Raw genomic sequence first — 12,475 nt, 5'->3', positions numbered from 1 at the left:
TGACAACCATGTTACCTCAATGGATCACTAGAAGTTCAAACACTGAGGAAGAAATCCATGTGAAAGACTCGGATCATAAAAAGAAAATGAAGGCCTATGCAGACAAGTGTCGACAAGCAAAAGACGTTATTTTCACTGGAGGAGATCCGGTTCTTGTGCATCAATCTAGAAATGACAATCTGATGCTCCCTTCGATACTGAGCATTTTCATGTTGTGACCAGCAAAGGACATATGGTGGCAGCCCTGCGTCCTGGGAGGTCTGTTACCCGAGATTCCTCGCATGTCCGACATGTGGCTCGTCACTCATCAGGCACTATTGTCAATGCAGAGACTGGGTCTGAAAGGACAAGTGAAAATCCGGACTGCTGTAGTGCCTACATCGACAGTGCAGATCACGGACACTTCTACTGCCTGCCCCCAGTTTCCGAATACATGGTCAGGCCATGTGATCAAGACGCCACGAGAACTCATTGAAGAGCTATGATTGTGTATATATTTTAAAAAACTTTTAATTTTTTTATTTGACAGAGGGGGAGATGTAGTGTTGTGTGCGCTGTCAATGACGGAACCCCTATGGCTCCTGACTCACCCTGCAAAATTGTGACGTAAGTGTTAGAGCGCAGTGAAGTGAATGCAGGTTTAGAATGTAGAGTTTGCATTTACATGCAGAAGAACAAAGACGCGTTATAATAAGCTCTGTGTGTGGCGTAGTCATTGCAGGTACCCAGGCTGGGGAGGACGCTACAACTGCTATGACCAGTCCGCATCTCATGAATGTTTGAGACCACACGGGTGGTGCAAACCATTTCGAAGGGGGAGGACACGGCCCTTTGAAGCCCCTTCCACTCTCTGAATCGCAATAAGTTTCAAACTGAACTTTGCAAGTCAGAAAGACATTTCCTACTCACAACGTATCTTTTGTGTATCACAACTTTGTATTTCATGATCATAAAGTCTGAGATTTCATGAATTGCAAGCTTTGCAGCAACAACATCCTTTAACACATTCATGTCTTAGTTCTCAGTACAGAAATTCATCAAATCGTATTTTTAAAACTGTAAGAAAGTTTCTTTATTATAGCACTAGGTGGCAGTATTGTGCAAGGCCGGACTCTAGAGGAGACAGGCAGTGTTTCTCAAACCGTGGGTCGTGATGGAGCCAATTTTTGGTGGGTCGTGACGCGATAGCTGTCTTGTTGTGACGGAGTAACCAGTCTACCAAACTATATATCAGCCACTCTTACCCCTATTCTTGCCCCATGACGAACGGGCCTTTAAATTCTGATCCCAGTGTAGATCAGTGCTTGCTCAGAAATAGGAATTCTGAATACGGGTAATCACTGCACATAACTGGCAAATTTTGGCAGAACAAACCTTCCATATTTTCCAAATGGAAAACATGCGGTAAAAACACAGATATGTTCATCAATAGGTGACTCAGACACCTGTTTCCACATGTAATTCCACATATTAGGAGTGTCTACATGGGCAATGATATACTACTGCTACAGGTAAATGCGGTAAATTGGGGTACCTGTATTTGCCAGGACAGGTAAATAACTCACCCCATTCCAGCCTACTCAACATTGTGGCTGCTGCATAAGCGCAAGGCAGCGCTTAATCTGTAAAAGAATGAGAGTGGGTGTCCCAAGCTGTGCTTAGAGGCCCGTCATTGGCACCATTACATGTTAATCAATCAATCAATCAGGGAATTGTGAAGCACGCTACTCACCCGAGAGGGTCTCAAGGCGCTGGGGCTTTGAGGCGTGCAGCTCTGGGTCAGTCGAAGAGCTGGGTCTTGAGGCTCTTCCTGAAGGTGTGCAGAGTGGGGGCGTGCCTGATGTTGATAGGGAGCTCGTTCCAGGTCTTTGCCGCGATGTAGGAGAAGGCTCTTCCACCCGTTCTTGCTCTGGGGATGCGCGGGGTTTCGGTGCTGGCGAGGTCGGCAGATCGGAGGTTTCTCTTGGGTATGTGGAAGGAGATTCTTTTGTTGAGACATTTGGGTCCGGTGTTGTGGAGGCATTTGTAGGCGTGGGTGAGTATCTTGAAGGTTACTCTCTTCTCGACGGGGAGCCAGTGGAGGTTACGCAGGGGTTGGGTGATGTATTAATGTCGAGGGATGCCGAGGACGAGTCTGGCTGCGGTGTTCTGTATGGTCTGGAGCTTGCGGAGCAGGGATTTGTTGATTCCAGCATAGAGGGTGTTTCCGTAGTCTAGTCTGCAGGTTATGAGTGTGTGGGTGACGGGCTTTCTGGATTCGGGGGGATCCATTTGAAGGTCTTGCGAAGAATGCACAGGGTGCTGAAACTGGTGGAGGCGATGGCATTGATCTGTCCGTTCATAGTGAGGGAGGAGTCGAGTATGATGCTGAGGTTCCAGGCGTTGTCCGTGGGGGTGGAGGGGTTGCCAAGGGCGGTGGACCACCAGGTGATGTCCCATGCTGAGGGAGTAGGTCTGAGGATGAGGACTTCTGTCTTCTCTGAGTTGAGCTTCAGGCAGTATCTGTTCATCCAGGATGCGACGTCCTTCATTCCTTCCTGGAAGCTGAGTCTGGTGGTGTGGGGGTCCTTGGTGAGGGAGAGGATGAACTGGGTGTTGTCGGCATAGGATACTATGCTGAGTCCATTCTGTCTGACGATGGCGGCGAGGGGGGCCATGTAGATGCTGAAGAGCGTGGGACTGTGTGGCAATCCCTGTGGCACTCCGCAGTTGATTTCTGTGGGTTCGGAGAGGAAGGGCAGGAGTCTGATTCTTTGGGTTCTGCCAGTGAGAAAGGAGCGGAGCCAGTCGAGGGTGGCTCCCTGTATGCCGGGGTCATGGAGTCTGGTGACGAGAGTGTGGGGAGATGGTGTAAATGGCTTCAGAGAGGTCAAGCAGGATCAGGACCGCGCTGTGGCCTTGGTTGAAGAGGGTGCAGATGTTATCTGTGGTGGCGAGTAGGGAAGTCTTGGTGCTGTTGTTGCTGCGGAATCTGGATTGGAAGGGGTCGAGGAAGGAGTTCTCTTCGATGAAGTTCGTTATTTGGGCGTTAAATGTCAGGTTTCAAATGCCAAGACTGTGTAGTCTGGAATCCACCTCTGGCCTCTTTAATCGTCCATCATTACTAGGGGCGGGCGGAATTTGCGAAATTCACTTTCGCAAACTATCGCGAAAATGTTAAAAATCTCCGCAAACGCGGAAATATCACGAAGATGCAGACGTTTTTTTTGCCGCCCGTTCGCGGTATTTTCTGCATGATCGCGGCTCGCCAACTTACCCATGCGGTTGCTCATGGAGGCGAGATCTCAATCATCTCATACTCTCACTGTGCATGATCGCAAGAAGAAAGACGTGATCCCGCAACAAATGACGTTAATGCGGGCGCGAACTGTCATGAGACAGCGCAAATGGCTACCAAGAATCCAACATCTCGTGGAGAACGCGACCGGATCGGGAGAACTTGTCGGCGAACGCGGGGATTCAGGTAAGGCGATCGCGCGCACGTGAGAATGTATTTTTTTACAGAGCGAGCAAGAAAAAAATTTCCGGTAAGATGCGGATTGCGGAAATTTTGACATTTTCGCGCTCTCCGTGGAATGTGAAAATGTCAAATTATCGCAATTTCCGTGAGCGGAACGGAATTTTAGCCCAGGTCTAATCATTACCTGACCCTTTTTCTCACTTCAACAGGGTCCTGTTTTCTTCCTTTGAGCCTCTTTGTTCGTCTTTCTCCTTCTTTTGCCTTTGTGTTTTCCATCTCTTTCGCTGGGCACATGTCCGATGAGGTAAAATAAGTGCTGGTCTAAAAAATACGTGGCGGTGGCGATATCAGTGACCCGGAGGCGCACGCCCTGTTCTTCTGCCGGGCCTACTCGTAAGGGAAGAGAAGAGGGTTGGTTCCGCTGTGCCGGAATTTGGGTGTCAGGACATATATTGAGGTGCTCTGACTACTGAACTACGACACAATTCAAAATATTATCTTTGCAGTTTCACGATATTTGCAATCAATGACGAGGAGGCAAACCAAGGACCAGCCATATACTGCCTACGGTTGTCAAGAGGCTGGCCCCGCATTGATACTGCCTCGGGGTACCACCTGCTCTTTACAGCCTTGGGCAGATAGCTAATATGTGTATGTTTTCTGACGCTTAATGTGCTCCATCAAAGTTTTGGTGGTACCGATTTTTATCTAAACTTTTATTGATGGTACCTCATTGTTTTATGTTTGTATTGCTTGCTTGAATCTCATAGTAGCGCCTGCACTTTACTGCCCTGGGAAGAAAGCCAATAATGTATATCCTTTCTGCTTCGAAGTGCCTAAGAAAGCACCAGTTGCAATGATTGTTATCAAACTTTTATTGGTGGTGATTGATGGTTTTATGACAGTATTGTTTGTATTGAACTTTACCTCAACTTGGACTGTTGGCAATTGACTCCTTCCATGCCAATTGCCTGATTTAAATGTTATGTGTTTTTATTCTGTATGTATTTTTATTTGTTCTTTTATGGTTTTTAAGCAAAATGAATGTTATGAGGATGAAGTGCTGGTGGGTCAAATTAAGCACTGTTTCTATCTCTACAGTCCCCACTGTCTGTCTACTGGCCTCTTGCTTGGAAGTACCTCCTCTTTACCACCACCTCCATCTTTTTCCTACAACATGACTTTGATCAAGTGAGTAGATCCCCTTATATTATAATAAGAGATGTGCAAAATGGTGTCATTTTGTGTCACAAATATATACTTTTATAGCAAAATGTGGTTTGCTGGTATCTTGCATGACTTTTTTAAAGTATTTATTTAAGGTTTTGTATAGCGTTGGCTAGACCCGGAGGTATCAGAGCACTTTACAAAATCGAGAGTAAGGCAATAAACAGTCACTGAGCATAGGACGTGCAACAATCATCAGTTCAAGTATACATAACATATTGTAGCATCAACAAGCTTCTTAGGTGTTTCTGTTTAAACCACATTGTAGTAAGTAATGGCAGTCAAATTGGACCACGACTACGGAGCAGCTCCGCCCCACTGGATGCTCTACCCCACTGGATGCTCCACCCCACTGGATGCTCCACCCCACTGGATGCTCCACCCGACTGGATCCTCCGCCCCACTGGATGCTCCACCCCACTGGATGCTCCACCCGACTGGATCCTCCGCCCCACTGGATGCTCCACCCCACTGGATGCTCCACCCGACAGGATCCTCCGCCCCACTGGATGCTCCGTTTGAAGAAACAACTGAAACTTGTGCAGTAATGGTGGTTGAAGCTTGGTTCATTTCTACCACATTGAATTGGGGTTGAATATCTCACTCTGTAACTCTTAACCTCACAGTGAGGGTCCTTCCCCATGAGATCTCACTCTAAGGTGATTGCCATCAGTTGGCAGTATTTTCTACCCATCATTCTTCGGTGTAGTCCTATGTTTCAATGTGGAAGTATCGCCCAAGATGTTGCTCTCCTTGGAGCATGCTAACCTTTAGTTAGTGTGTGAGTATTCACCATTAGAAGTCTCAGACTATCGCTCTTACCTTCGGTGTGCGAGTATCCCTCCGCCGTGACCTTCCATTGTACTAGCACACCCAGGATCTCAGACTATCGCTCTTACCTTCTGTGTGCGAGTATCCCTCTGCCGTGACATTCCATTGTACCAGCACACCCAGGATCTCAGACTATCGCTCTTACCTTCTGTGTGCGAGTATCCCTCTGCCGTGACATTCCATTGTACCAGCACACCCAGGATCTCAGACTATCGCTCTTACCTTCTGTGTGCGAGTATCCCTCCGCCGTGACCTTCCATTGCACCAGCACACCCAGGATCTCAGACTATCGCTCTTACCTTCTGTGTGCGAGTATCCCTCTGCCGTGACATTCCATTGTACCAGCACACCCAGGATCTCAGACTATCGCTCCTACCTTCTGTGTGCGAGTATCCCTCTGCCGTGACCTTCCATTGCACCAGCACACCCAGGATCTCAGACTCTCGCTCTTACCTTCAGTGTGCGAGTATCCCTCCGACGTGACATTCCATTGTACTAGCACACCCAGGATCTCAGACTATCGCTCTTACCTTCTGTGTGCGAGTATCCCTCCGCCGTGACCTTCCATTGCACCAGCACACCCAGGATCTCAGACTATCGCTCTTACCTTCTGTGTGCGAGTATCCCTCTGCCGTGACATTCCATTGTACCAGCACACCCAGGATCTCAGACTATCGCTCCTACCTTCTGTGTGCGAGTATCCCTCCGCCGTGACCTTCCATTGCACCAGCACACCCAGGATCTCAGACTCTCGCTCTTACCTTCAGTGTGCGAGTATCCCTCCGACGTGACATTCCATTGTACCAGCACACCCAGGATCTCAGACTATCGCTCTTACCTTCAGTGTGCGAGTATCCCTCCGCCGTGACCTTCCATTGTACCAGCACACCCAGGATGCTCAGGACGGGCCAGATGCCAAGGATGACCCAGCTGTACCAGCATATTGTCTGCGGTGGTGCCACCTTCATACGGTCGTAGACGTACTGAACGAGGAGAAAGAGCTCGATGAAGTAGTCCACTGTGACGGTCATGATGGCGCTTCCAAAAACCGCTGTGGACAGCGTGGTGAAGAACCGCTGCCACTGGAGCGTCAAGACCGCAAAGAGCATCCCCACCCCCAGCAGCAGCCCAATGGGAATCCAGACGGTGGGGGGGTGGTAGAACTGTTCCATGATGATCAAGGTTGCCACGGCAATCAGTAGCCCCAACAGGAGTCCCACCATGAAGAGCCCCACACTACGCACCAGCATGGTGACCAGGCCACACAGAATCCCAATGCCCAAGCCAATGCCAACGCTGGCCTCCACACTCAGCTGCGTGTCCAAGACTCGCTCTTTGTAGCAAAGCATGAAGATGATGATGGAGCCGAACATGAGGCCAGTGAGGAACATCACAGCCTTGAAGCAGCGGTAACCTGGAGGAGAGGAGGAGAAGGAGACATGAGTGGGGTGAGCATGTACAACTCCATCCGCAGCGGCTTCTGCACAATATTGTTCATAAGTTCTTTATCAGGTGTCGCAGCTTTGCTTTTCAGGGCGCTCACCCTCCTCCCCATTCTGGAATGAAGTAGCAGTGAGTTGAGTGTCCGTCGTCCAACGGACTAATGTCTGGGCAGTTAAACATCACTTACTGATTCTTTTGCATTCATCAATATCATTTAACCAACCATTGCACTGGCCACAGTGCTTCTATATGCTGTATAGTATATACATACTCATATATTCTACCAACTGTATAGTGTATACATACTCTTATATACTTTATCTTATATACTCTATGTGCTGCATAGTAAATGCAGACTCATAAAGTATATCTTCTGCATAGTTTATTACATACTCATATATTCCATCTGCTGCATAGATTATACTTACTCATAATTCTACCTGCTGTATAGTATATACATACTCTTATATACTCTATCTGCTGTACATGTACACACACTCATATCTTCTATCCGCTGCGTAGTATAGACTCTCGTTCCACCATGTTTTCATTTGTTCTTCTCAAACTGCGCTAAAGTCTTGTTCCCAAGGGTTAGCAGGAACAAGAACGTGGTGCATGAAGCACTGTTTACAGTGAAACCTTAGTAAAGTTTATTTGCCAGAGGTGCCCAGCTGGTCTTTCTGGATCCCCAGACCACTCTTCCATGTACAAAACAATAAAGAGAGCATCGGGCCCTGAGGATCCCTGTAACGAGGCGAGTGCCTCAGGATAGGAAACTTAGGGTACATCAGGCCCTGAGGATCCCTGTAACGAGGCGCGTGCCACAGGATAGGAACCCTAGGGTACATCAGGCCCTGAGGATCCCTGTAACGAGGCGCGTGCCACAGGATAGGAACCCTAGGGTACATCAGGCCCTGAGGATTCCTGTAACGAGGCGCGTGCCACAGGATAGGAACCCTAGGGTACATCAGGTCCTGAGGATCCCTGTAACGAGGCGCGTGCCTCAGGATAGGAACCCTAGGGTACATCGGGCCCTGAGGATCCCTGTAACGAGGCACGTGCCACAGGATAGGAACCCTAGGGTACATCAGGTCCTGAGGTTCAATGTACCAGGGCACGTGCCTCAGCATGGGGGCCCTGGGGATATTCAGGCCAAAAGGTTTCCTCTACTGGAGAGCATGCCTCAGAATGGGGTCACTGGGGTACATTCAGGACCTGAGGAAACCTGTAACAGAGTGCATGCCAGAGGATGGGGACCCGAGGGAAGACGTGGCCTAAGGTTCCCAGTAACAGGGCGCATGTCTCAGGGTAAGGACCCTGGGGTACATTCAAGACCTGGGGTTCCCTTTACTGGGGTGCATGCCTCAGGATGAGGACCCTGGGGTAGATTCAGGATCTGAGGTTCTCTGCAACGGGGCATGTGCCTCAGGATTGGGCACTAGAGCAGACAGAGCCTGAGGGTCCCTGTAACAGGACTCGTGCTTCAGGATAGGGACCCAAGGACAGACAGGGCCCGAGGGTCCCTGTACCAAGCAAGGTGCGTGTCTCAAGATGGGGACCCTGGGGTAGATTCAGGATCTGAGGTTCTCTGTAAAAGGGCATGTGCCTCAGGATAGAGGCCCAAGGACAAACAGGGCCCGAGAGTCCCTGTACCGAGGTGCGTGTCTCAGGATGGGGACCCGGGGGTACATTCAGGTCCTGAGGTTCCTTGTAACGAGGTGCGTGCTTCAGGATGGGGACCCCGGGATAGATTCAAGTCATGAGGTTCACTCTTCCAGGGCCCGTGCCTCAGGATGGGGAACCTGGGGTACACTCAGGTCTTGAGGTTCCCGGTTAAGCGGCACACGCCTCAGGATGGGGACCCTGAGGTAGGATCTGGCGTTGGCTGTTCCTCCCCCGCATCTCTCTGACACCAAGGCTAGTGGCCATTCCCGTGCCGGTGGCCAGCACCCAGTCTGCATGATGCTCCAGATGGGACAGGCCAGTCCATGGTGGTATGGAAGAGTAGCAGCTTCCTGGTGTACTTGTGCCTCCTGCTCCGCTACAGGGGCTTGGCCAGTCTTCAGCGTCTCCAAGGACAGGAGGACATGGAGGATGAACTCTAAGGACGGGGGCGGTGCTTGTGAGGAGGTCAGGGAGAGAGTGGACCTCTTTGCTCACCTCATAAGCTTGTGCTCAAAGCCCAAAGCATGGCTCCTCACAGCCCCTGGGCCCAAAGCCTCACAGCAGGAGGCATCCTCACAGAAAATACAGACCGCCTCCTGCAAAGTGGACAAGAGGTCTGGCCTATAAGAATTGCCCACTTTTTACGTTCTCCACTTTGTATCCTCAGAGCTCTGAAACATAAAAGGAGCATGCCCGAAGGGTGGAGAAGGACCTAAGGCCCACCCTACTTCAAAATGGACAAGCTCTCTGACCAATGGAAATTGCCTACTTTCTACATTACCACGCCTCACCCCTGAAGGACCAATCAGGAACAGTGATGTGGAAAACTGACCAATTTAGCCTTCCTTGTCTCTATATAAGCACAGCTACTGGAGGAGACAGCAGAACCCAACTCCGCCACCCTCCTGGATAACCTCTGCACCATCGGACTCAGGCAGATAGTACCCAAACCAACGCACGCAGCTGGGCACATCCTTGATCCCGTCTTCACAGCAGGGAACTCTGTCACCTTCAGTCACACCTCCGACCTCCCATGGACGGACCACCGCTGTGTTCACTTCACCTTCAAATCCAACATCCCCCGCAGACGTCCGCATCAGCTCCAATGCAGGAACTTGAACAAGATCTCCGACGACCAGCTTGCCCTCGCCGTCAGCAGCTCTGCTCCCACCACCACAGACGATGACCCCACCACTGCCGCCCACACTCTACACAACTGGATCACTGACTGCACCAACACCATCGCCCCCCTCAAGAAAAGTTCCAAGCCCAATGGCAAGAAAGCCAGCTGGTTTTCCACCGAACTCAGAGACTCCAGACGCATTGGCAGACGACTCAAAAAATGTGGAGGAACTCCAAAGCCACGGCCGACCTCAACAACTTTAAAACTGCCTCAGCGACTCACCACAAGCTCATCAGACTCTCCAGGAAGGAAGCACTTCAGGACAGAATATTCACCAATGCTCACATCAGCAAGGAACTCTTTGGCATCATCCAAGAGTTCATCCAACCCAACAGCGAGTCCACAGACATCATTCCCTCCCAGGATCTCTGCGACAGACTCAGCACTTTCTTCCATCACAAAATCAAGACCATCTATGACAACTTCAATGTCAACAACCCCCATGAGGAACCCCCTCCCACTGTTCCCAGCAGCACGCGACCGACACTTAACAGCTGGACCGACCTCAGCATCGAAGACACTCTGAGATAATGAAGACCACCCACTCCAGGGCCCCCACGGACCCCTGCCCCCACCACATCTACCGCAAAGTCACAGACATCATCTCCCCCGAACTTCAACACAACATCATCTGCTCCTTCGAGACCGACTCCTTTCCCAGCAACTGGAAACACGCCAAGATCAACCCTCTCCTGCAAAAACTCTCTGCGGACCCCACCGACCTCAAAAATTTCAGACCGATCTCCCTTCTCCCTTATCCAGCCAAAGTCATGGAAAAAGCCATCAACAGCCAACTCACCACTTTCATCGAAGAGAACAACATCCTCAACCCCTCCCAATCAGGCTTCAGGAAGAACCACAGCACCGAAACCACACTCCCTGCAGCAACAGACAACATCTGAGCCCTCCTGTACAGAGGAGAGACGGTGGCCCTAATCCTCTTCGACCTCCCTGTGGTGTTCGACACTGTCTCACATGGCACCCTAGACTGCAGACTCCACGATGCGGAATCCAGAACAAGGCCCTCGACTGGATCCTCTCTTTTCTATTTGGCGGAACGCAACGAGTCAGACTGCCTCCATTCCTCTCAGAACCAACTCCGACCACCTACGGAGTCCCACAGGGATTCTCCATCAGCCCGACCCTGTTCAACATCTACATGGCCCCGCTCGCAGCCATCGTCAGAGAACACACATCATACGCAGACGGCACCCAACTAATCCTCTTCCTTTCCAGCGAACCCAACATCGCCAAATGCAACTTGCAAGACGGAATGGAAGCCGTCACCAGAAGGATGAAGAATAGCTGCCTACAAGTCAACACAGATAAAACAGAGATACTTTTCATGGTCCCACACCCCGATGCCTGGAACGACACCTGGTGGCCCCGGCCCTCTGGGACTCTCCCCACCCTCACAGACCACGCACGCCACCTCGGGATAATCCTGGACTCCGAACTCAAAATGGACCACCAGGTCAACGCCATCACCTCCTCCTGCTACCACAACCTTCGCTTACTCCGCAAGACCTTCAAGTGGATCCCCCTCCGAACACAGAAAAATGGTCACGCACACCCTCGTCAGCACCAGACTGGACCACGGCAATGCACTCTATGCCAGGATCAACAAGAACCTCACCCGCAAACTCCAGAACGCCGCCGCCAGACTAGTCCTCAACCTACCATGCCACCGCCACATCAGCCAACACCTACTGAGCCTACATTGGCTCCCCGTCAAGAAGAGAATCACCTTTAAGCTCCTCACCCATGCACACAAGGCCCTTCACAACTCCGGACCCGCCAACCTGAACCACCGCCTCATGTTCCACGCACCCCAACGCTCTCCCCGCTTGGCCCAGCTCTCCCTAGCAACTGTACCTCGAATCAAGAAAGGCAGAACAGGAGGGCGCTCCTGCTCCCTCCTTGCGGCCAAGGCATGGAACTCCCTCCCTCTCCGCCTACGTCAGACCACATCGCTCCCCAAGTTCCTAAAGGACCTCAAGACCTGGCTCTTCGATGGTACGCAGTGACCTGCAGCGTCTGCGAAACCCCCCACCCCTCCCTCAGCGCCTTGAGACCTGTTACAGGTGAGAAGACCGCGCTATACAAACCCCCTGATTGGCTGATCGATTGAACAGGGCGGGAACTTCACAGAGTGGCCTCTCCACTGTAAGGAAGAAACCATGGAGTTAATGGTGGGGGGAGCTGAAGAAAGGGCACAAAAAGGGAAAGGGGCGAGGTGATAGAGGGGAGGGGGAAAGAGGAAATGAAAAGACTGAAAACAAAGGGAGATGCAGGATTGGACCGAACCCTCTAAGAGGGAGGTAAAGGGGCAGGGAGTGTCTGATGTTGATTAAAGAGGCCTGCGGTGGAATCAAGCCTACGCTGCCTTGTTATTCGGCCCCCCGACCCTCGACAGCGCCGGCCGCAGGCTTCAAGCCACACTTCGGACCCGGCACTCAATCTTCCTGGCCAATGACAACTGCAGGAGGCTCCTCTGGCCGAAGATGGTGCCGGGAAGAAACAACTCGTGTTACCTCCATCACCACTGCTGGTCCCGTCTTGGCTCCGGCGCTCGCGGGGGAGGAGGTGACTCATTCTAGGACAGCTCGAGTTATCACTCCAGGAACAGCTTTTACATGTGTGACACACCACGAAGATGCTAATGT

The 12,475-nt window shown here is 51.0% G+C and overlaps 1 protein-coding gene across 3 annotated transcripts in view; it reads right to left on the bottom strand.

Annotated features, from left to right (window-relative positions):
* The window catches only part of TMEM198 (transmembrane protein 198), a 328,796-nt gene that overhangs the window by 106,261 nt on the left and 210,060 nt on the right, over nucleotides 1–12,475 (bottom strand). For all 3 annotated transcript variants that reach the window (XM_085650174.1, XM_085650172.1, XM_085650173.1), the window contains exon 3: nucleotides 6,357–6,932. In XM_085650174.1, coding sequence (XP_085506300.1) covers nucleotides 6,357–6,932 — 576 coding nt within the window. The remainder of the gene's footprint in view (nucleotides 1–6,356; nucleotides 6,933–12,475) is intronic.

Source organism: Triturus cristatus, chromosome 3_2, assembly GCF_964204655.1.
Source record: "Triturus cristatus chromosome 3_2, aTriCri1.1, whole genome shotgun sequence".
NCBI classification, from domain to species: Eukaryota; Metazoa; Chordata; class Amphibia; order Caudata; family Salamandridae; genus Triturus; species Triturus cristatus.
The sequence above is the reverse complement of the archived record's forward strand: the minus strand, read 5'-3'. Positions and strand labels throughout refer to the sequence as shown.